We start from the raw sequence: 25,538 nt of genomic DNA on the forward strand, positions 1-25,538 counted from the left end.
AGCCTGGCTTTTTTATGTCTTGGGGTAAGAAATGGAGTCTTCCTGGGTCTCCTACCATACAGTCCCTTTTCATTCAGATGCCGACGGATAGTACGGGTTGACACCGTTGTACCCTCGGACTGCAGGGCAGCTTGAACTTGTTTGGATGTTAGTGGAGGTTCTTTATCCAACATCCGCACAATCTTGCATTGAAATCTCTTGTCAATTTTTCATTTCCGGCCACATCTAGGGAGGTTAGCCACAGTGCCATGGGCTTCAAACTTCTTGATGACACTGCGCACGGTAGACACAGGAACATTCAGGTCTTTGGAGATGGACTTGTAGCCTTGATATTGCTCATGCTTCCTCACAATTTGGTTTCTCAAGTCCTCAGACAGTTCTTTGGTCTTCTTTCTTTTCTCCATGCTCAATGTGGTACACACAAGGACACAGGACAGAGGTTGAGTCAACTTTAATCCATGTCAACTGGCTGTAAGTGTGATTTAGTTATTGCCAACACCTGTTAGGTGCCACAGGTAAGTTATAGGTGCTGTTAATTACACAAATTAGAGAAGCATCACATGATTTTTCGAACAGTGCCAATACTTTTGTCCACCCTCTTTGTTATGTTTGGTGTGGAATTATATCCAATTTGGCTTTAGGACAATTCTTTTTGTGTTTTTTCATTTAAGACAAATTAAATGAAGATAATAATACCAAAGAATTTGTGTTTGCAATCATTTTCAGGAAGAAACTGAGTATTATCTGACAGAATTGCAGGGGTGTCAATACTTTTGGCCATGACTGTATACATATATACACACATATATATACATATATATACACATATACATATATATACACATATACATATATATACACATATACATATATATACACATATACATATATATACACATATACATATATATACACATATACATACATATACACATATACATACACATATACATACACATATATATATATATATATATATACACACATACACACACACACACACACACACCACAGCACTAAGCAATATGCCGACCATGGTACTCCATTCCAAGTAGTGATGAAGAATAGAGAACAGGGTAAAGGGGTACCCCTGACCGCTGTACTCAGATTTTTATCAATTGGGTGGAAATAGTTAATAAATGTGTTTTGTGGCAGCAAAATAACTTTGAAAGGTGTTTTCCACAATGATACTTAATATTTTACTTTCTACTCATTATACGAAGTAGCACAACACAAAATATAGATTTTTACTGCACTGTTAGGCTGTGTGCACTTTGTGTTTTTGCCGTGGTTTTCCTTTCTGTGCAGGTTTTTCACTTGATGCCAGCAAAGTGAAAGAGTCCAGAAGTCTCCTGCACACTTTGGTTATTTTTGACTTGCAGATTTAGATCTGCAGCATGTCAATTCTTTCAGCGTTTTTGCTTCAGATTTCACCAATACTAATGAATGGGGAACAAATCTGAAACAAAAGTGCATGTTAAAAATAAATCCAGTTAAAAACCCATCCAAAATGCCCATATTTTTAACATGTGCACATACCCTTAGATATTCTTCCAGTGCAGAGTGTGTATACTGTTTGGCCACTAAATGTCAGTAATTCTGAAAACTAATGCAGTGAAACATCTACAGGGGTTGGACAAAATAATGGAAACACCTAACGTGTTGTCATCATAATCTTCGAACATGGTATAAACATGCAAACCGTGACATATGGTAATTATTTGTGTTATGTGATATGTGTATGTAAATTAACTGTTTGTTTTGCAGAATTGTAAGAACATTGATGAGAACCTGATACCAATGGCAGACCTCTCGGATTTTCAAAGAGGCCAAATTGTTGGTGCTCGTATGGCAGGCGCTAGTGTAACAGAAAGTGCCCGAATGCTTGGAGTGTCAAGAGGTACTGTCTCCAAAGTAATGACCACGTTTGAAAGAGAAGGAAAAACGTCCACAGCAAAGCACAGGTCTGGCCGAAAGTCGAAGTTGACTGAGAGAGACCGTCGGACTCTAAAGCAAATTGTGAGAGAGGATCGAAAGACCACGGCTCCGAAAATCACTGCTGAGCTCAATGAACACCTACAGAATCCAGTTTCCACGAAAAATGTTCATCGGGAGCTGCACAAATCTGGATTCCACAGAAGAGCTACAATTTGAAAACCGCTGATCTCAATGACAAATGTTTCCAAGCGTTTAGAGTGATGTAGATACCTCCAGAATTGGTCCCTCGAGCTGTGGAAACATGTGATATTCTCAGACGAATCATCGGTTACCCTATTTCCGACCTCCGGCCGAGTGTACGTTTGGAGACAGCCAAAAGAAGCATTCCATCCAGACTGCCTTCTCCCATCCGTAAAACATGGCGGAGGTTCTGTGATGATCGGGGGTGCTATTTCGTGGAGATCCGCCGGGCTATTGATATCCCTTCATGGAAGAATTAACAGCCGAGATTATTTAGGCATTTTGGGCAACCAAGTGCATCCTATGGTTCAAGCACTGTTCCCGGAGGGGAACGCCATCTTTCAGGATGATAATGCACCAATTCATACAACTAGAATCGTTAAAGCATGGCACGAGGAACATTGTAATGAAGTTGAGCATGTCATCTGGCCGACACAATCCCTAGACCTCAACATTGAGCATTTATGGCCGATTTCCACCGCCATCGTCGCTCAAAGAACTGGAGGGTGTTTTAACTGAAGAATGGGCTACAATTCCTTTGGAAACAATTCACACCTTGTATGAATCCATACCTCGGAGAATTGAGACACTAATCGCCGCAAAAGGTGGACCTACACCATATTAACCTAACTTTTGTTGATGTTTCCAGGTGTTTCCATTATTTTGTCCAACCCCTGTATATGAGACCATCTTACTTGAGCTGATCACTGTTGATCTGGGCTAGATTTCAATTTCTCTTCTATCTGATGCAGACTGAGCCTCCGGGATATCATTTTTAGCGATTCAGTAAACACTTTTTTTTTTTTTTTAAACATTTTTCAGGATTCTTCCTCATCAGGATGGCAATCATTCAGCAACACACAAGAAAGCATTGTTACTGTAGAGGACAAGGTGTTCATGTAACTTCAGCAGCCATTTCACAATAGTGAGACAGAAAATGCAATGTTTCCGTAGATGTTGCATATTATATTAAAAATTTAGAGGTTTTCCTATGAACAAAGATAATTTTAAAAATCAACATTTTTTTCACTAGATATTTGAATTATAATAATTTCCACAATTGGATGTTTAAAAAAAAATGTTCCTGTGCTGAGATAATCTTATAAATGTGCCGCTGCTGTGTACTGTGTAATGGCCGTGTCTGACCGTACAGGAACATGGTCTGATCATACCACATCTGCTGGGCAGGGGAGGAAGCAAAAGAGTCTACAGACCGAACAGCACGGGATCTCTGCTGATTGTTTTTTTCGACATTAAAAGTTGTTGTTTAAAAACAGGCAGAGAAATGTTTTATCTCTCAAAAACAATCAGCAGAGATCCCGTGCTGTTCGGTCTGTAGACTCTTTTGCTTCCTCCTCTGCCCAGCAGGTGTGGTATGATCAGACCATGTCCCTGTACGGTCAGACACAGACATTACACAGTACACAGCAGGGGCACATTTATAAGATCATGTCAGCACAGGAACATTTTTGTTAAACACATTCAATTGTTGAAATTACTATTATTCCAAGATCCATTAAAACGTACTTTGTTGGTGGAAAAACCCCTTTAAGGCAAAACCTTTCCTTTCTAGGCCTTGAACCAACTAACAAAATGGAAATGCACAAGCTTCTGTCAGGCGTGTTGTGCCTCCAGCTGTGCCACTGAGCGACATAACACTGACGGCATTGTGTTCTGGACTGGATTTTAATTTTACTGCAGATTCCTATTAAGAATAGAAACACAACCAGCTGTGACATGGTCACTGAGAATTAAAGGGGATTTCTGTAGAAGGGAACATTTTGTCGTCTATCCACAGGATAGATAATGTCACACACGCGCGCTGCCATCCCTGCCAGCTGTAGCTTTGAATGACACTATTCACATTACGAATATGCAGGTAAAGTCCGTGGAGCCTCATTTAAGAGTCTCAAACACGGGACTAGCCAGATCTTCCTCCGCGGAAGGACCCAGCCAAGGAGTAGCTCCTTTCGGAAACCACCATATTAAGGGGCCCTTTAAGGTAATATGCATCTCTTTACGAGTTTACAGATATGACAAGGGAAATACCAAGGCCAGGTATCCATCCACAGACAGCTGTTTCGGGGTGTTGCCCCTCATCAGTGTGGAGTAGGATTCTGGCTAGGTGGGAGCAATGTATTACAACTTCTGCCACAAGTATGTGCAGACCAAAAAAGGCAATAGGCAATTAGCTGAATCAATAAAATCATTTATTCATATAAATTCATAAAATTGTAACAAGGAAATTTCTCAGAAAAATACACCAGGTACACACAGAAATAAATTACTATCAAAAATGATCATGAATTGTGTCTAATTTAACTATAATAATACAAGTGTATTGCACTATTGTACTCCATGATGAACAAATCAGCGCTTCCTAAACTGTTGTTATAAGCTTCATTATACTCCCTATATAAAATATCTGCCGTAGTGGCCGGGAGCAAAAGAAACTAATCTTTAATAGAAGAATGCGCAATACAACAAAAGGGGTCAAGATTATTAATGGCCTGCATAAATGCAATCACTATAACTCTTCCATTCTATATGATCCCCTTTTTAAACAATATGCAGGGAATAGTACTAAATGTCAATGACAGCTACATCATACCCCTGCAAAATGCATCTGCCATAGTGGCTGGGAGCAGAGGGAAACTTATCTAAAGTAGAACAATGCATAGTGCAAAAGACGACTCAGGATTGCTTGAAACTTAACATCAATATACTTCTGTGGCTCTTTCACTCATGTGCCCGGCTACCCCGACAGCGCCGTTTCGCCGTGCTGGCTTCCTCAACAGGGGGCGTATAGGTGGGAGCAATGCCTAGTAGACCAACCTAGTAAAAGATCTGGCTAGTCCCGTGTTTGAGACTTTTAAATGAGGCTCCACTGACTTTATTTGCATATTTGTATCTCCCAGGGAGCAATGAACCTAGGATTTCACTGATTGAGTGCCTTTGCCGGCTGCCGGTGTTTTCTTTGACTGGTCTCCCTGAGGTCAGTGATTGTTTCGTGACTATTCACATTATGAAACGTGCAGAGCGACAGGAAATTGTTGCAATATCTCCCCCCCCCCCCAAAATAAAAACAAAAAAACCTGTAACATTGCAGTATAAAGAACAAGTCAAATCCCTTAGTGGGACTTAAAAATAAGGTAATAAGTGATAAGAAAATAAAAAGTGTCATTTCTATTATTTATTTATTTTTTTTACACTTTATTACTTTATTTTAATAACCTATAGGCGATTTATCTTGTTCTTTATACTACAATACTCGTGAGCCAGCTCCATACACCCGCATGTGTCATCACACATCGCTGCCCTTTTAATTGCTGCCTGTCAGGAGGACAGGTGAGCACATTCAAGAGAAGCCATTGGAAGTCTTGCACAGACGAACCACATAGGAAAACACTCACATCAGATTCAGAGTCATCATATGAGGCTGCCCGCCGGTATCGGACCTTATTTCCGTTGCGAGATTCTGGGCTGCCCACTTTCTCTTCCAATTTGGCTTTTGTCTTTCCCTTCTTCATCAGAAAGTTGTCCACCACCCAGAACATTAATGCCTGTTGTAGAAACAACTTCTTATTTATGGGGTTATATATTGACCAGTACAAAATTCAGAAATGGAGCGGCTTCAAAAAATATTACATGTATATAAAAAAAAAAACCCTACGTTGATTCATTTTGAAACCCTTCCAGACCACCCATAGACTAAGCATCAGGGTGCTCCAGCTCCTACTCTGCAGTGATGTTCTAAAGCAATAATGCATGGTAGCACATCACGCTACATGTAATCGCGCAGCTGCAGGAGCAAAAACCCAGCTGTCAGAGGCAGCCAAAGTCCCCATAGAGAAGGCAGAGATGGTTTATTACCGTCTGCGCCTTCTCTATTACTGTGTACACAGCGCAAAAGAAGCTCTGTGTACACAGTAATAGGAAAAGCTTCCACCTCCATACACAGCGCTCATGTGATGTATATCAGGAGGAAACAGGAGCTGCTGTGTCCTAGGAGATTCCAACAGATCTGCTATGCATTTCTACTGTAACTGGAGCAAATATACCAGGCCCAGTAACCGGGTAAATGAGAAAAATTATAATATTGAAATACCCCCACATAAGATCAAAAAAGTCCTGAGAGTGGGTGGGTGGGGCATTTCAATATTTAAATATATTTATTTTTATATAATATATATATATTTTGTAAAATAAACAAGGAAAAAAAAAGTAAACTAAAAATTCAACAAATGGCAAATTAACTCACATTAACAAAGAAAGGTACAATAAGCATGACGATGGCTAGCTCCAACTCCGGGTTTGGAAAAGGAGGCTTTATCATGGCCACCTGCAGAGGAAAGGGACATAACAAGTGTTAGTGCATATCAGACAGTGCAGCAAACTATATATATAGTATATCCCATCAACACTCTTCCTGCAAGTATCAGCTGAGCCACTCTATAATGGTTACTGTGTGACTAGTGGGCTGAAATCAGTCATGTTCTTCCCTGACATCTGCTGGTGACCTCTTCCTGCAGATATCCAGGTAACTGTAGAATTACAGCAATGCTCCATAGGGCAAAATGTATGTAAAGTTGCCCTTCTAAAGGAGAAAAAAAGACCCTCTAGTGCCACCGAGAGAGAGCCATCCTTTAAAGGGACTGCCCAAGCTTGGAACAAAAGTCTGCGGTCACTTTTATGACTGCTGAATCGCAACGGCATATGTCCACACGCTGTCACAATTCCCTAGGGATTCAGCTGCTGTTTAAGGATGTTTCTAGGGCCCAGCGACAAAATATGTCCTAAGACAAAAATGTGATGAACGGACTTGATAGGAAAGGAAAAAGCGTATACAACTTTCCAAACGACCAAGCTCTAGAAATACTTTTAGCCGCTTTATGTTTTTATATGCATACAGTTGAGTCCAGAAGTATTTGGGGAAGGGGAGGATTTTCATCATTTAGTCTCTGTACACCAGTAAAATGCATTTGATACAAAGCCATCAATATAATTGCATAAGAGGAGATTTACAGCAAGTCCTGGAGAAAAGCCATATATGTATAATAGATGGCAGTCTCACATTTCTCGGAAGATCAGGGCCCGTCCTACACCGCCAGAACATGCACAGTTCTGTTTATTCACTACTATCCCAACTGGCAAAAAAGTGGTGGGATACGCCATAAATGCCCCAGGTGGGAATAGCCCTTTAGCTATTCAGGAATTACAGAATGGTCCGTGCATTGTCAAAGGCTCAAGTTAATGGGGCACAAAATGATTTATTGTACATTGTGGCCTGTGATTTTAGTAAAACTCCTAGAATTAATGGGGTTATTGCTACTGGACAAGACAATCCCTGCTGAATCACTTCAGAGGTCCAAATAAGATAAAAAAAAGTATGCTCACCTCCCGCAGCCGCGTCAGTTCTGCAATGTCCATGGAACCCATCAGACATCGCAGGACATGGTTTTTGTTTCATATGGGGCACTGAAGTGACTAAGAAGGGGTTCTCCAGTAGTAGACAACCCCTTTAAGTCTACACTTCAATCACAGCCTTCTAAATTAATTGTACTGAGCTACAGGCAGAACTAAAGCTCTTGTGCAGGAGCGAAAGCAAAACTTTGGTCATCTTTACTGCTCATAGGAGACTATTTGCCCAATGGCTAGTGTGCGCATGCCAGAAAAACTCCCGGTAGACGGGCCAAGCAGGACCACATCTTACAGAAGCCAGAAGAAGACCAAAGTTGTGTTCTTTCAGCCTTGGTTGGGTCAGTGTCAAAAAGAAAAAGGCTCCGTGACAGTGTAGTACAACTCATAACATCAATTCCCATAGGCAAGTATGGCATCTAAGCTATTGTATTGTGCTTTTTCCACAACGCGAGACATTCAGGATGACACCTCACCTCTTTCAGATTGGGTATAAGCAGGACAAGCACTATGGCAGTCTTCTCGAACATCATGATAAGGATGTAGAGTGCACACTGCCCGACCCAGGCGTTACACTGTATAGGATCCCCTGCACATACACAAAAAAGGGCAAATAGAACAAGACATAGTGCATTTTATGTATTTATGGCCTATTAGCTCATTTCTAATCAATGTCTGGTCTACATACCAATCTATACACATTAATATTTCTCTGTAATGCCAGCTATCAACCCCAGAATTTCTATCTTTGTGAGACAATGTTGACAAAGCAGCAAAAGTCTAATAAAGTATTATCACCGAGCTCGAGGACAGACCAGACTTTTATCCATGTGGCAAATATTTATTTTTTTATTACTTTAAATTTCTAAACTTCGAAAACAAGGGTGATTCAAACTTTGATCATTTTTTATAAAAATATGAAACTAACTTTTTTAATCCTCTTAGATGACTTGAACCGGTGATTAGTTGATCACTTGCTGCATATACAGCAATATAAAATAAGACCTAGTGCCCAATTTGGTGAATACCGGGTCCAGTTGTTTGGCCACGGATAAATAACAGAAATTCATTTTGATATATAACATAATAAAATAATAATAATTTACAATAACCGTATATTTTAAATTACAGTCTCTAATGAATCCCAGTCGTGGCAGTGTTTCAGCGTAGTACGAAGATGACAGTTGTGTAGTAATCCATTACACCCAATGAGGACAGCGGCATTGAAGGGGTAAACAGCAGCGATCGGAGCAGGCTCCAGTCACTACTGAAAGCAGCGGATGCTGGAGGCAGAACGTATCAATCATCCGAGCTAAGTGGATGCAAGACTGGGGCAGGTCATGTAGCTATACAGAACTGTTCAAAAGTTTTAGGCAGTATTCTGTGTGGAATTACATGAACACAGAAGGATTTGTGAAAGTGACCTCCACAGATCTGTGGCTAGTTCTCCAAGATGTTTGGAACAATCTTCCCTTCCGAGTTCCAGCAAAAACTGTGTGCAAGCGTACGTAGGAGAACTGATGTGGTTTTGAAGGCAAGAAGCGGTCACACCAAATACTAGTTTGAATTAGATTTCTCTTTTTTCCCCCTTCACTGTCTTTTTGTTAATTGATAAACAACATTTCTATTTTTGAAAGATTCTTGCTCTGCAACCTGCTTAAAACTTTTGCACATCACATGTTGAGAAAGGATTAATGACATCTGTTAAAGTTATAGAAGTTTTGGAAGATGCAATATTGACAGGAGAATATGAGGAAAACGGAAAGAACGAGACCACCTGAGTAAAAGCTACGCGGTCCATGAAGGTAGGGAAAGGAGAGCTGTCAGCACCATGCACGGTCCTCACAAACTATATTATTAAAACCTACTGTGCCCTAAAAACTAAGCAATTAAGCATTGCTGGTCTGCCATTATCAAGTGTTCAAAAGAAGTAATCTATATATACACATACCATATTCTCCAAACCTTAAGGAGTCCCACTGCCCCCATTCAACCACGCAGCTCACTGCCCGGACACCGGCGTAAATAAGTAACATGCCCAATGTGGCATCCAGGAGAAAGTTGATTAAATAGCTGTATAAGGCAAAAAGAAACAGGAACAGTCAAGAAATGTGCATTTATACAGTAAAGTATCAATCATAATGTTCTTTATACAATGTGAAATCGCATTCTGACGATAAGGACACTCTTTTTGTGAAACACAAAGGCTGATTGCATGAAGTACTGCAACTTAGAAGCATGGTCACATATACAGTGGATATAAAATGTCTACACACCCCTATGAGAATGCCAAGTTTTTGCCATGAAAAAAAAAAATCATACCAAGAAGAACCATTTCTGAACTATATACACCTTTAAAGGGAATCTGTCACCAGGTTTTGGCCAACTAATCTGACAACAGCATAACGTAGTGGCGGAGACCCTTATTCCAGCGACGTGTCTCTTACTGGCTGCTTGCTGTAGTTTTGATAAAATCACTGTTTTATCAGGAGATTATGACTAGAGGTCTAGTAAACCTGCTTCCATGTAGTTCAGCATATTCTGAGCAAAGGGTTTGAATACTTATGACCATGTGATATTTTGTTTTTTCTTTAATAAATTTGCAAAAATTTCTACATTTCTGTTTTTTAATGTCAAGATGTGGTGCAGAGTGTACATTATTGAGAATAAAATTACTTGTTTGAATTTACCAAATGGCTGCAATGAAACCAAGTGAAAAATGTAAAGGGGTCTGAATACTTTCCGTACTCACTGTATATGTGTGATGTAAATAAGTATATACGTGCCTATATAGTTCAGGGATCAGTAAGAATAATATGTGCAAATATATACCGTATTTTTCGGACTATAAGACGCACCGGACCATAAGACGCACCCCAATTTTCAGTAGGAAAATAGGGGAAAAAAAAATAGTGTGTCAAATGGGGGGCAGTCTTACAGTCCGAATTCAGCTTACCTGGGATGGGATCCGGCACAGGTGGAGAAGTAGTCACAGGGGTCATTCAGTGGTCCAGGCTCGTGCGGTGGCGGCTCTGTGCTGGGGCAGGTTGGTTGTGCTGGCGCAGCTGCGCTGGGGTAGGGGCGGCTGCGCTGGGGCAGGTGGGCTCTGCGGTGGTGGCAGCTGTGCTGGGGCGGTGGCAGCTGTGCTGGGGCAGGGGCAGCTGTGCTGGGGCAGGGGCAGCTGTGCTGGGGCAGGGGCAGCTGTGCTGGGGCAGGGGCAGCAGTGCTGGGGCAGGGGCAGCAGTGCTGGGGCAGGGGCAGCAGTGCTGGGGCAGGGGCAGCAGTGCTGGGGCAGGGGCAGCAGTGCTGGGGCAGGGGCAGCAGTGCTGGGGCAGGTGGGCTCTGCGGTGGTGGCAGCGGGCTGTGCTCCGGTGCAGGGGCGGCGGCTCCGCCGGCATTTCTTCGCAGCCCGGAGGCCCCCGCAGTTACCTTGCTGGCCGCCACCATGTTGCGGTGGCCTCCGGGAGCATGGACACCGGAAAGATGGCTGCCGGTCCGGGGACGGCGCATGCGCGGGATCAGATCTCGTCAACATGGCGGCGGCCAGCAAGGGAACTGCGGGGGCCTCCAGGCTGCAAAGAAATGCCGACGGAGCCGCCGCCCCTGCACCGGGGCACAGCCCGCTGCCACCACCGCACCGCAGAGCGCCGCCCACTGCCACCACCGCAGAGCCCCGCCCGCTGCCACCAGGTTAGACCGTGTATTGCGACCATAAGACGCACCCCCCACTTTCCCCCAAAATTTTGGGGGAAAAAAGTGCGTCTTATGGTCGGAAAAATATGGTAGTTAATAAATATTAGCAATGTAGGTCTCCATAATGGAAGTAATTATGCGGTCCAATTATAAACAGTAATATAAATTAGCCCCATGATTAAATTAATGAAGTGCTCATATAAAGTGTCGTAGTCGGCCATCAACCATGACCATAAATTATCAGTGCGCTAGCACACATTCTATAAAAGTGAGAATCAGTATACAAATGCATATATCAGGGCTCAGTAGGACGATTCACCCCATGAAAAAGTGTCGGCGAAACGTGCGTCGGGCGTACACCAGTAGGAAGTGTTAACACAGGTACGCAAGCCCTTATTGTGACTGCACTTATATGGAACATGTATACTGGCTCACTGATGATTTATGATCATGGCTATTAATCAATTATAATTACGTGCACTTTATGTATGCACCAAGCATCTTTTTTGTTCACTGTTACACATGGCCTGTACAGTCACTTTTATTATGCAGACCTTCATTACCATTGTTCATTAAAGAAAAATTTGTATATAGTGACTCAGATTCAGTATTTCAATTTTCTTTGTGGTATTAGTTGCCGTTTGTACTACAAAATTCGTCAAAATTGGATTTCTTCCTGTCTTGAAAATTTTTTTTTCTTTCTGGTGCCAAAAGTTGCAAAAATTGCACCAAGATACTGGCGCACTCAAAACTACACCAGGATGGGGGCGGGAACAGGAGTGGAGTTGCGCCAAATTTTGTGACGTCGCAATTTATGAAGAAACAGACGAAAATATCCAGAAGAGTTAGACACTGCCACACACCGGAGGAAAAAAAAACAAAAAAAAAACAGGCCAGCACAGAGACTTAAAAAAAATAAAAATGCATAAATAGAATAATGAATTGGGTGCAACAACAACAAAAAAAAAAAAAGAAAGAAAAAAGGTGCAAAGCTTAACAAGGGTAAAGATGAACTGGAGCCATTGTTCGTATACAGCATAGTAGCTGCATCTGATACTCATTTAGCTCATCACCAGCTGAGCACTCGATTATTTCATTTTACCCTGTGTAAGCAACAGCTGATACTGAGCTCTGATATATGCAGGTGTAGACTAATTCACACTCCTGTACGGTATATGTACTGGAACAGTGATGATTTAGGATCATGGTTGGTAACTGCGAGCACTTTATATATGCATTAAAAATCTTATTTAAAATGGTTATTTGGAATATATTAATTTTTTTACTATGGGCCTAAGAACTAACAGGTACATAACTACCTGTGCCCAGTGCTGATCTCTGCTGGCACACAACCTGTTGCCTGTGAATAGCAGGAACTTTACTGTTATTCACAGCCGCCAGACCCAGATTCGAGGAGCGTGGATTACATAGCAGCTTTGTCAAAACATTTTTACAAATAAAAAGGAGAACGAAGGACTGTCTCTTGTGTCTATTCTGCCTTTTTATGTTTTTCAGGTATCCATTTCTGGACAATATTGGATTCAGTGGATTACTGGGGACCTGAATGCAGACCTGTCTGCTGTACCTTGGCTGGTTATCAAAAACTGGGGGGACCACACTCCATGTTTTAAAATTCTCTATTAGGCTAAACCAGTCTAAAAACACCCTTAAGTGCCACATGAAAGACAATAAAAGGGTGCAAGTGTATATTTTGGAGAGAAGGTGAGGTGAGGGTACATTACTGACCTCTTTGCTTTGGGCAATTTCTCGTTAGGCTCATTCATTTTTTGTTACTGTGGATTTTCCGCATCTAACTCAAGTCTATGTAGAAATTCCGCATAAAAGACTCAAATTCTCAGCAAGAGAAATGGACAGGCTGCGACTGGGAAACACAAACCGCAGGTCAGATTACGTTGCGAAAGAAAAGCACACTGTGCATGAGATTTCTATTCATCCACTGTGCTTGTACTGTACAATGCAGTATTTTAGATGCAGCGAGAATATGCTGTGTAACTCTAGTAATACTCATCGTGGCAACATACCCCAAAGGTTCTCCCTAGGATGGGCCTTTGAACTGACAACTGTTGTCCAACATGCAGGGAGGAGAGGGCTGACTTGGTCCATATATTCTGGTCATATTCTATTTTTCCAACTTTTATAGGTGTATCAATTGACAAAATTAATTAAAAAAATGAGGAATATCACTATATACAATAAATGACATTCATAAATAGGGAGGAGGGGGTGTCCTGACTGTGTGAGGTTGCAGGTCCCCACAAAATGTCAGTGAGCAGAGTCCCCGCTCTGCCCATGATCTCCCGGCAGTGGGCTTCAGGAAAATGGCCACCAGAGTTTGCACATGGGCAGACTGAGATCTCAGGAGATTTCAATCTGCACATGAACCGCCTCAGGTGGCCATTTTCCTGAAGCCCACTGCTTAGAAATCAATGGGCAGAGCGGGGATTACACTCACCGCCAACATTTTCTGGAAGCCCGATGCTTGTATACTCACTGCTGGGACAACCCCCTCTTCTCTACTCACCTGCTGCCGTTGCCTTCATCCTTTTCCAGCATCGCTCCTGTTGGTGTCAGGCGAAAAAAAAGTGACCTGCCAGCAAATTCAGTATTTCACTGAGCACTGTTGAGGTCACTTTTCAATACAAGTCTATGAGAGTCTCGTTCTGTCTCTCATACTTGCATTGAGCTCGTGACGCAACTTCTGACAGCCAAAAGTTATGGGCCCAGGAAGGTGCCATGGGACCGGAGTGGTGTCGGCAAAAGGTTAATCCGCCAAAAATTGAGTATAAAAGCGGGAGCTTACATTTAAAGCGCCACCCTAGGGTTAAAAAAAAACAAACAAACTGAAGTGGAGCTGTAAATATGTATGGATGGACTTTGCACTCCAAAAAAGATGTAGGGGTTGTTGTGGCGACACAGCATTTAATCTGAATTATCCAGACATATTTCAGTAGGTGCAGGCACATGAGCTAGAGTTCATGTGAGAATGAATGCTGTCTCTTATTGTAATTGAATTAATGTTCAATGGCTGCCATTTGTTGACTACCTATGGTATCTGTCCTAGTATTGTTCTACTATCTTTGGGAAACAAAGGCAAAAGGTTTGAATGTTTGTTAATATGTTGATGACCCATTGGTGACCTGCAAATATGAAGGACAATCTACGCGCACGTTGTTTGAACACTCCAGCAGTGAGGGATGGCCTCCTTCCACCTTCCCCAAGCCCTTGGAGGCATTACTGAATGAGAAGTTGTGACCTATAAGAAGGATCTGCTTTGTATTCAGATTATGCAATGTAGTCACATTACAATAGCCATGGCACCATCTGAAGAAATATAGAGCTGCTTTACTCACCTTCACTGAACCCTCAAAGATGTTTAGAGAATCCAGGCTGGGACAATCACGTCACATGGCCTCATACATCAATGGACTGTCATCTGCCTAAGCTTGTCGTTACCTCCTCTCTGTGTGTACCAGATAAAAGTGGGGTGCCACTGCTGGGGGATAGTTCGAAAGTTGCAGCTGCTGTAATCCTGGCGAGCCAGCGGAAGGTGAACCATCTTGGATGTTTTGCTGGGACTGTTCTATATGCTATTGTGTGTTGGTGGTTCAATAAATTATTGCCACACTGCTTTACCCTCACCGTGTTTTCCGAGTAGTATTATGCCCACAGTAAAAGGAGAGCGGGTGTTCACTGGGATGATCCCTGGCCCATGCAGTCTCCAGCCTGCGGACCCCCGTATCTTCACAGCGGTTAAGGGTAAAATTAATTATCTACATTTATAATTTAGAACAATAGACGCACACATTCATTATCTTTTTTTTGTCTCACAATGTGCCAGTTTTCTCTAGTTGCTTGCTTTCTCAAATATGCCGCTAACTAAAAAAAAAAAAAAAAAAAAAAAAAAGGTATATTTGCACATATCCTTACTGAGCCCTGATTTATGGATGCATATACTCATTTGAATCATGTGCCTACCCAGTTGTTCTCACTGGAGCATGAATCACTCAATTTTGGTTTTTAATCACATAACTAATAATTAATCTACATAACGTAAGTAATGTTGATTGATTGTGGCAGTCATTTCTTCAGGTCCAATGTTGGCATTAGGCGACTACAACACTGGTTCCATATATCCCATAAAGTTCTACAATTTAGGTTTTTTTGCAGGCAGGTTTTATAATAAAGATGCAATGAAGCAATACAGCAAATTGTTGCGTGAGACCACCTTGACACTACTTTTCCCCCGGTCGTCGTCAATCAGATAGACTAGCACCACTATTATTTGCTACATATCAGCCCCCTTCATAAAGAATGTTTTTCTCAAAAGCAGAATACCTGAAAATAAATGTAATAAAAAAAAGCTATAAGATAGCACAAAGAATGATAATAAATGTAAAAGCCTTACAGTGAACACGGGTCTTCTCTTGTAAGGTCTGATAAGTAGATATTTGCAAAGTGGATGAACAGCATTCCTATCGCCTGCTTGGACGTATCTAGGAACCTAGAGACAAAAAGACGAAAGAATTACTACCGCATAGGATTACCAAAATATAAAAAGTCAGAAAAAAGTCAAATCATAACAACCGTCTATAATTCCTGTAACATTAACAGGTCACCGATACTTTGTTTTACATGGAAAGAAATACCAGCTCTATTGTGTCTACGTGAAGGAGTGTTCCAGCTCCGCTCATATATTGGGAGGCGAGTAGGGCCAAGGGATAGAACAGGTACACAATACTTGCCGATCATGCCCATGACCTGGCAGAATCAGTAGATGTGGCATGACGGGCCCACTTCACCTCCCAATGTGCGAGTAAGCAGAGCATACATACCCCTTTAATTTTCAAACCCACATACCTAGTGCGACCATGAAATCTTGCACAAGTTGCACAGGAACCTACAAGAATTGTGTCTTATCTTTGTGTTATGGAGGGGAGATGCAAGGTAATGGTCCAAAAATATATTGTCCCATATGAAAGGTTTTAAGGGGCGAGCTCAGCATCTTCTATTTGTGACCTGCCATTTAGGGTGCTGCATAAACAAAATAGTCACAGATACAGACATGGATATTGTTGCATCTTTGAAGATTATACGACCGGAAATCAGGCGAGCCAGGCGTCTATGAAAACAGAGCTCGATCGTAAAGTGCACTTTCATCAGATCCCTGGGGACTCCTGCCCTCTCCGAGAGCATTAAAAGTGCTTTTAGTCCAGTAATGTATGCACTTGTTCCATAGGACATCCCCTCCACACTGTAAACCATGTAATATCAGTCCCATGCAATCTAAAAATATAATATTGTCAGGCAGCCATTTTTACAAAAAAAAAAACACACAAATATTTGGATAAACTTTGAAATGTTCTGGGTTTACCTTTAACTTTTGTTTCCTTTTTTTTTTTAAACTTATGAATTCCCTTTTTTTTTACTGCATTTTTAAAGACACTAAAAATGTAAAAACTCAAAACCACAGAAAATAAAACAAATCTGATCAGCGCAGACTAGAACTGCGTCATATACATGTACGTTTCCAAGCTCGCGGCTCCATGCAAGTAGCAGCATCACTGTGTGGTCTTCATTTAGGAACTTCATTGATACACTGAGGGGTACTTCACACTAAGCGAGATCGCTAGCGCGTCACCGATTTTGTGACTGGCCCCCCGCCGGGTATCGCTGATCATGCAGGAATGTCCTGGGCCATTTTTTGATCGTTGGTCTCCCGCTGGCCAGCATGCATCGCTGCGTGTGGCAGCGGGACACCAACGATCAGCGAGCTCCCAGCGCTGTAAGCAGACGCTGGGAGCTGGTATACAGGGTAAATAGCGGGTAACTAAGAGCGCGCATCGCTTAGTTACCCGCTGTGTACCCTGGATACCAGCGTGCTCGCGCTGGGAGCTGGTATCCAAGGTAAACAGCGGGTAACTAAGCGTCGCGCGCTTAGTTACCCGCTATTTAACCTGGATACCAGCATCCTCGCTGGTCCTGATCACTGGTGAGTCTGCCTGTTTGAGAGCTCACCAGCGATCATGTAGCGACGCACCAGCGATCCTGATCAGGTCGTATCGTTGTCGGGATCTCTGGTGCGTCGTTTAGTGCAACGGGACCCTTAGTCTAAAGGGAGTGTGTCACCCACCATGTGCTCTCTTTTTAGGTCTTTTCAGGGAGTGCTACAGTACAAGGTGCAATATTATACACTGCTCAAAAAAATAAAGGGAACACTTAAACAACAGAATATAACTCCAAGTAAATCAAACTTCTGTGAAATCAAACTGTCCACTTAGGACGCAACACTGATTGACAATCAATTTCACATACTGTTGTGCAAATGGAATAGACAACAGATGGAAATTATTGGCAATTATCAAGACACCCTCAATAAAGGAGTGGTTCTGCAGGTGGGGACCACAGACCACATCTCAGTACCAATGCTTCCTGGCTGATGTTTTGGTCACTTTTGAATGTTGGTTGTGCTTTCACACTCATGGTAGCATGAGACAGACTGTACAACCCACACAAGTGGCTCAGGTAGTGCAGCTCATCCAGGATGGCACAGCAATGCGAACTGTGGCAAGGTGGTTTACTGTGCCTGTCAGCGTAGTGTCCAGAGGCTGTAGGCGCTACCAAGAGACAGGCCAGTACACCAGGAGACATGGAGGGGGCTGTAGGAGGGCAGCAACCCAGCAGCAGGACCGCTACATCTGCTTTTGTGCAAGGAGGAACAGGAGGAGCACTGCCAGAGCCCTGCAAAATGACCTCCAGCAGGCCACAAATGTGCATGTGTCTGCACAAACGGTTAGAAACCGACTCCATGAGGATGGTCTGAGGGCCGGACGTCCACAGATGAGGGTTGTGCTCACAGCCCAACACCGTGCAGGACGCTTGGCATTTGCCACAGAACACCAGAATTGGCAAATTCGCCACTGGCATCCTGTGCTCTTCACAAATGAAAGCAGGTTCACACTGAGCACATGCGACAGAATCTGGAGACGCCGTGGAGAGCGATCTGCTGCTGCCTGCAACATCCTTCAGTATGACCGATTTGGCAGTGGGTCAGTAATGGTGTGGGGTGGCATTTCTTTCTTTCTTTGGATGGCCGCACAGCCCTCCATGTGCTCGCCAGAGGTAGCCTGACTGCCATTAGGTACCGAGATGAGATCCTCAGACCCCTTGTGAGATAATATGCTGGTGCGGTTGGCCTTGGGTTCCTCCTAATGCAGGACAATGCCAGACCTCATGTAGCTGGAGTGTGTCAGCAGTTCCTGCAAGATGAAGAGATTGAAGATATGGACTGGCCTGCCCATTCCCCAGACCTGAAGCCAATTGACCACATCTGGGACATCATATCTCGCTGCATCCACCAACGCTACGTTGCACTACAAACTGTCCAGGAGTTGGTGGATGCTTTAGTCCAGGTCTTGTTCTACTATCTTTGGGAAACAAAGGCACAATGTTTGAATGTATGTTAATATGTTGATGACCCATTGGTGCAACAGGAGCATGCCCAGGGATTGTACAGTAGGGAGGTCATACAGGCATGTGGAGGCCACACACAATACTTAGCATCTTTTCCTTGTCATGAGGCATTTCAACTGAAGTTGGATCAGCCTGTAATTTGATTTTCCACTTTGATTTTGAGTATCATTCCAAATCCAGACCTCCATGGGATATTCATTTTGATTTACATTGATAACTGTTAGGTTTTATTGTTCTGAACACATTCCACTATGCAATGAATAAAAATTTGCAACTGGAATATTTCATTCAGAGATATCTAGGATGTGGTATTTTAGTGTTTCTTTTATTTTTTGAAGCATTGTATTTAGGATGCCTCCATCTACCAATCTACCAGGCCCCATGTTTGCCAATCAGGCACTTATTACGTACCCCGTGGATGTGATATACATGATGAAGATGGGAATAACCCTTTTCAATTTACTATACGGGCATGAAAACTTACCATATCCTCCACGGACGTCGCTCATGCTTTGGTTCTCGGAAACGTTTTACTGTGAAAGAGAATACAACTGTTAAAGGCGTCTGTACAGATCAGATTTTTCACTACAGTAAATGTTGGCATATTGTCAGTATTTATAGGGGTCCTGCAGGAAGGTATCAGCAACACCTTATGGAGTCCAGTCACGCTCACATTCATGTAGCGAGCCCCAGGGCTGTGGAGTTGGGAAGCCAAACCACAGACTACAACGCTTCAATTTCTGTCTTCCGACTCCTACACCACAACACTGATCATTACTGAGCATGTGGATAAAGTGCAGCACAAATTCATCTTCACTACGACCCCACAGCACTGGTTACTACTGAGCATGTGCATAAAGTGCAGCACAGAGTCATCTCCACTACAACTCCACAGCCCTAGTCACTACTGAGCAAGTGCATAAAGTGCAGCACAGATTCATCTCCACTACGACCCCACAGCACTGGTCACTACTGAGCATGTTCATAAAGTGCAGCACAGATTCATCTCCACTACGACCCCACAGCATGGTCACTACTGAGCATGTGCATAAAGTGCAGCACAGATTCATCTCCACTACGACCCCACAGCACTGGTCACTACTGAGCATGTGCATAAAGTGCAGCACAGATTCATCTCCACTACGACCCCACAGCACTGGTCACTACTGAGCATGTGCATAAAGTGCAGCACAGATTCATCTCCACTACATATCCACAGCACTGGTCACTACTGAGCATGTGCATAAAGTGCAGCACAGATTCATCTCCACTACGACCCCACAGCACTGGTCACTACTGAGCATGTGCATAAAGTGCAGCACAGATTCATCTCCACTATGACTCCACAGCACTGGTCACTACTGAGCATGTACATAAAGGGCAGCACAGATTCATCTCCACTACAACCCCACAGCACTGGTCACTACTGAGCATGTGCATAAAGTGCAGCACAGATTCATCTCCACTACGACTCCACAGCACTGGTCACTACTGAGCAAGTGCATAAAGTGCAGCACAGATTCATCTCCACAGCACTGGTCACTACTGGGCAGGTACATAAAGTGCAGCATAGATTCATCTCCACTACGACCCCACAGCACTGGTCACTACTGAGCATGTACATAAAGTGCAGCACCGATTCATCGCAACTAAAAGCCAAGATCCTTAGATCAGGAGCAGACGTTTATAACACGTCATAACTTACCCAAATTATTATGAAAACATTTAGAGCACATCCTGCACTGAACCCAATTTATTATATATTTTAGAAGTTGGAGTCAGCCCACTTTATACCGACTCCAAAAAAAACTGACACCGACTCCACAGTCCTGGTGAGCCCATGTACCCATTCTGCTCATTGCTGAGCAGATCAATGGAGTCCAGTCACTGAAGGCCTTAATCTAAGGCTGGGGAGGCACACAGACATCTTGTATGGCGATGACCCCACTTCCCGGTCTGACAGCATGGATGCACATCCACTGCAGACTAACCATAGGTGCACCACTCGCTGTTTACTCTGTGTGCAATGCTTCACGTCATTTCCACTGTAACCATTTGAAATGTCAGCGGAGAGCTGTATCCAGCATAGACATGTCTGTACAGTGTCAGCCAGCATGAGAGAAGCAGAGGAAGCTGCAGGCAATCCAGATTACCAGGACGCATCTTCTGTGTCAATTTCTACCAATATTCTCTGAGGATTGCTGATGATTTTCAGCAATCAGATCTGGCCTATGCTTAATAACTGCATTCAATCATTCTTTCAGCGTTCGGGCGCCATCCCCCAGCTTCTAAGTGCGGAGTTTTTTTTCCTCTCCATTCTTGTACTTATTTTTTGGGGTGACAAGCTGACATTTTCATTGATTACACTTTGGGGCACATAGACTGTTAAGGTACTGTCACACTTAGCGATGTACCAGCGATCCAGACCAGCGATATGACGCGGTGAGGATCGCTGGTACATCGCTAAGTGGTCGCTAGTGAGCTGCCACACAGGCAGATCTCACTAGCGACATCGCTGGGGACGGGGGTCGCTACTTACCTGTCACACCAGGCGATCCTGCGTCCTCCCGCCCGGCTCCACTCGTCGCCACAGCAGGAAGCGCCGCAAGAAGCTGACGACGAGAAACAGTCCTGGACATTCTCGCGCGATCAGCTATAACCAGCGGGGGAGCCGGTCGTTGGTAAGTATCAGACACAGCGATATCGCTAGCAATATCGCTATAACGTCACTAGTTATAGCGATATTGCTAGCGATATCGCTTAGTGTGACAGGCCCTTTATACTACCTTCTCATTGCATGTTTGTTTGCAGAGTGCTGCGGTGACCAAAACCCCCAACAGTTTTGGCATTCTGTTTCTTTCATTCAATAGCATTTACAAATCAGGTTAATTTACGTAACTTTATATTTTGATAGATCGGACTCTCACAAACGCAGTGATACCAGACGTGCTGTTCTTATTTCTTTATTTTATATGGAGGAAAGGGGGGCAATCTGAAAAATAAATATTTTTTTTTTAATTTATCTTTTGAAGTCCCATGAGGGCACTTGAAGTAGCGATCGTTAGGTCACATGTATATGGCATGAGTTGTCTTAAGTACTGTACTTTTTTCAAAAAGGTTGACTTAAAACAAGTTAAAAAATCAAGTAATAGTCACCTAACTCATGCCCCATCATTACGGCTACTGGAGGGACAGACAGGCAGGGAACCAGGTACCCTCGGAAAGAGCAATAGGGGATAAAGGAGGTGAAATTCTTTATTCTTACAGCCCACTGGAGTAGAGTTTTTGTCTCCAGACTAGTTCATATTCTATAAAAGTTACGTCCAGCCTGTCCTTGTATAGGTTAGCTGACATGTAATACTATAGCCAGCACTGGACCCACGTAGGTCAAGGTGGGCTGAGCTAAGCAACGTGTTGGGGGGCTATGGACATTTACTGTTGCCTGATTCTAAACAATGGCTCCTTCCCCAGTTACCTGCATAAGAACATTCTTCTTAAGGTGCCTTCACGTTTGTGTTTCATGTATGGGCGCTATCCATTAATCTAAAGAGAATCTGTCACCAGGTTTTTGCTTCCCCATCTGAGAGAAGCATGATGTATATGGGGAGAGAGCCCGATTCCAGAAATGTGTCACTTACTGAGCTGCTTGCTGTAGTTTGGATCTAGCAGTTCTCTGACTGCTCACCCATCTGATTGCCAGCTTTCTGCCTATGCACAGTGTACACACCTGCCAGTCAGTGGAAGAGGTGTGCTTGGACTACATGGCAGCAGGTTTACTAGTTGTCTAGTGAGACTATCAACTGTTTTATTAGCAGGAGATTATTAAAACTACAGCAAGCAGCATAGTAAGTGACACATTGTTGGAATCGTGATCTCTGCCCCTACATCATGCTGCTCTCAGATTAGGTGGCAAAAACCAATGATCCATTTCAAATGCCTGATGGTCAACAACAAATACAGAGTCCAACATTGGTTTGGATTTGCGACCCAAACTCACAGGGTAAGGAATAGATCCCTAATTTGAACGAACATCATGTGCTTGCATCCGTGTGTGGCTTGTTTGAAACACGGAGGTATGAATTCAGCCTTACAGGTAGTGCAACATTAGCACATGAGAGGGGAGGAATTCTCCATGGAAAGGAGGCAAATAGGCACCAAAAGCTCCTGCTGCCGGTCTGGAGAGCGCACTGATTTCATTAGGTGGCACTAGATTTCTGCTATGGTGCCCGCTCTTTCATGTCCTCAGTGGGCTCTGTTACGTGTTACAGAACCACTCAGCACCCAGAATATGTTGTGCAGTTATATGTATGTATAATAGGTTCTATGTGAGATGCATGTCCCTAATGCATCAGCCCACAGGCTGCGCCCCTGGGCAGAGGGGACACGATATTCTCCTTTTGTCCGCCCTCCCCCCACCTTTGTAATTCCCACAGTAAACATCGGCAGGCTCCGGCCACCTGCGGCTTTTGTAATGCATGTCTGGCCTGCCGCTTTTCTATTGGCCTGCCCTCTGTATCTGTGTGATATATTCTGTGTCCTGTGAGTAAAGTGTTGTCAGACTGGAAATACGTGGAGAAGCAGTGATCTTTTATATGCGCCCATGTAACCAAGGAATTCCAGCCAGCATCATTCATTCAGACTCCAGCCAACGCAGAACGGACCTCCGAAAACACGGGGTGGTACTGAAAGAGGTACTCCAGCTTGGTAGACCTCGTTACACTGGTGGCAGCGGTGGGATTTGATACCCCTTCTACAGGAGGAAAGGAATGAATGGAAAATAACTACCAGAAGTTAAAGAGGACTACATTAAAAGATCTGGTGGAAGCCCGATGGTTGATCGCCAGCAACAAAACAAAAGCGGATTTGATAGCAGCCATCATGGAACACGGCAGTGCAGCACCCCCAATGTGAATGTGGAGGAGACCGAATTCCAGAGGGAGGTAAAGAACAGACTGGCCTTCTATGGCCTAAACCCTGCAGTAGAGATCATGCGAGAGGTGATGGCTGATGTGCGTACTGATCTGAAGGAAAAGATGGCCGAGCGGACCAGGATAGGGCTAGCTAAGATGGAGATGGCAGAGCGGACCAAAGTGGAGCTGGCCAAGATGGAGATGGCAGAGCGCAGAGAGGAGAGTCAGCGAGCAGGGGGAGCTCTGGCCTTCGACCAGGTACCTTCAACAGTAAGCCACAAAAAGATCCAGTATAATGCCTTCTGACAGTTGGGGGAGGCAGAGGAAGACATTGAAGGCTTTCTGCAGAACTTTGAGCGGCAGTGTGCCCTTCATCAAGTGAAGCCGGAGGAACGGGTTCAGATTCTGGCCAGCAAGCTGACAGGCCGTGCAGCGGACGCCTATCGCACGGTACCTGATGAGGACTGTATGGGCTATGACCGGATCAAAGAAGTGATCTTGGCCCGGTATGCGCTGACACCAGAGGCCTACCGCCAAAAGTTCCGCAGACTTATAAAACGCGTAACCGATACCCACGCTGAATGGGCCTGTAAATTACGGCGGTCACTGCTACAGTGGGTACAAGGGAGCCAAGCAACCACTAAGGAGGACGTCCTCCAGCTCTTCCTGTTAGAACGATTCTTTAACCCCTTACCTACAATTGACGTAATATTCCGTCCATGTGACCATGGACCTAATTACCATGGACGGAATATTACGTCATCGCGATCAGCGGCGCCCACGTGGTGAGCGCCGCTGATCGCGGCCGAGTGTCAGCTAATTATCATAGCTGACACCCAGCACAATGTGTCAGGGGCGGTCACGGACCGCCCCCGACACGTTAACCCCTTGCACACCGCGATCAAACGCGATCGCGGTGTACCGGGGGTTAAAGGGAAGCATCGGCAGGGAGGGGGCTCCCTCCGTGCTTCCCTGAGCCCCCCACGGCAGCGCAATGTGCAGCGCTGCTGCGGGGGGCTCTTTCCCTACAGGCCCCCGGATCCAAGATGGCGACGGGGGCCTTCGGGGGCCTGAGGAAGCTGGCTTCCTCAGTGCCTGCAAAGCGCAGGCATGAGGAAGTCTGCAGCAGTGCCTGTGACAGATCGCTGATCTGTCACAGTGATCTGTGATGTGACAGATCAGCGATCTGTCACAGGACAGCGATGTCCCACCTGGGACAAGGTAATAAAGTAAAAAAAAAAAAAAAAAAAAGTGTTAAAAATAATTTTAAAAAAATCGCTAAATAAAATCAGTAAAAAAAAAAAAAATATTCCCCAATAAATCCATTTTTTCAAAATAAAAAAAACAAAAACAATAAAAGTACACATATTTGGTATCGCCGCGTCCGTAATGACCTGCCCTATAAAACTGTCCCATTAGTTAACCCCTTTAGCGAACCCCTTAAAAATAAAAAACGAAGCAAAAAATAATGATTTATTATCATACCACCGAACAAAAAGTGCAATAACGTGCGATCAAAAAGACGCATATAAATATGCATGGTACCGCTGAAAACGTAATCTTGTCCCGCAAAAAACGATTCACCATACAGCATCATCCGCAAAAAAATAAAAAAGTTATAGCTCGCAGAATAAAGCGATACAAAAATAATTATTTTTTATATAAAATAGTTTTCATTGCAAAAAACCGACAAAACATAAAAAAACGACATAAATGAGGCATCGCTGTAATCGTACTGACCCGAAGAATAAAACTGCTTTATCAATTTTACCGCACGCGGAACGGTGTAAACGCACCCCCCCAAAAGAAATTCATGAAACGCTGGTTTTTGTTCATTCTGCGTCCCAA

At 43.7% G+C, this 25,538-nt stretch overlaps 1 protein-coding gene across 1 annotated transcript in view; it reads right to left on the reverse strand.

The window, feature by feature from the left end:
* The window catches only part of LOC141088324 (musculoskeletal embryonic nuclear protein 1-like), a 123,061-nt gene that overhangs the window by 69,911 nt on the left and 27,612 nt on the right, over positions 1 to 25,538 (reverse strand). The window contains exons 2-7 of the mRNA XM_073574373.1: positions 19,265 to 19,313; positions 15,716 to 15,811; positions 9,548 to 9,669; positions 8,073 to 8,185; positions 6,440 to 6,520; positions 5,592 to 5,741 (exon numbers count right to left, since the gene is read on the reverse strand). Of these exons, the coding sequence (XP_073430474.1) occupies positions 5,592 to 5,741; positions 6,440 to 6,520; positions 8,073 to 8,185; positions 9,548 to 9,669; positions 15,716 to 15,811; positions 19,265 to 19,313 (611 nt within the window). The remainder of the gene's footprint in view (positions 1 to 5,591; positions 5,742 to 6,439; positions 6,521 to 8,072; positions 8,186 to 9,547; positions 9,670 to 15,715; positions 15,812 to 19,264; positions 19,314 to 25,538) is intronic.

Source organism: Dendrobates tinctorius, unplaced genomic scaffold (genome assembly GCF_039654945.1).
Source record: "Dendrobates tinctorius isolate UK_male_01 unplaced genomic scaffold, ASM3965494v1 ptg000038l, whole genome shotgun sequence".
In the NCBI taxonomy this organism is placed as follows: Eukaryota; Metazoa; Chordata; class Amphibia; order Anura; family Dendrobatidae; genus Dendrobates; species Dendrobates tinctorius.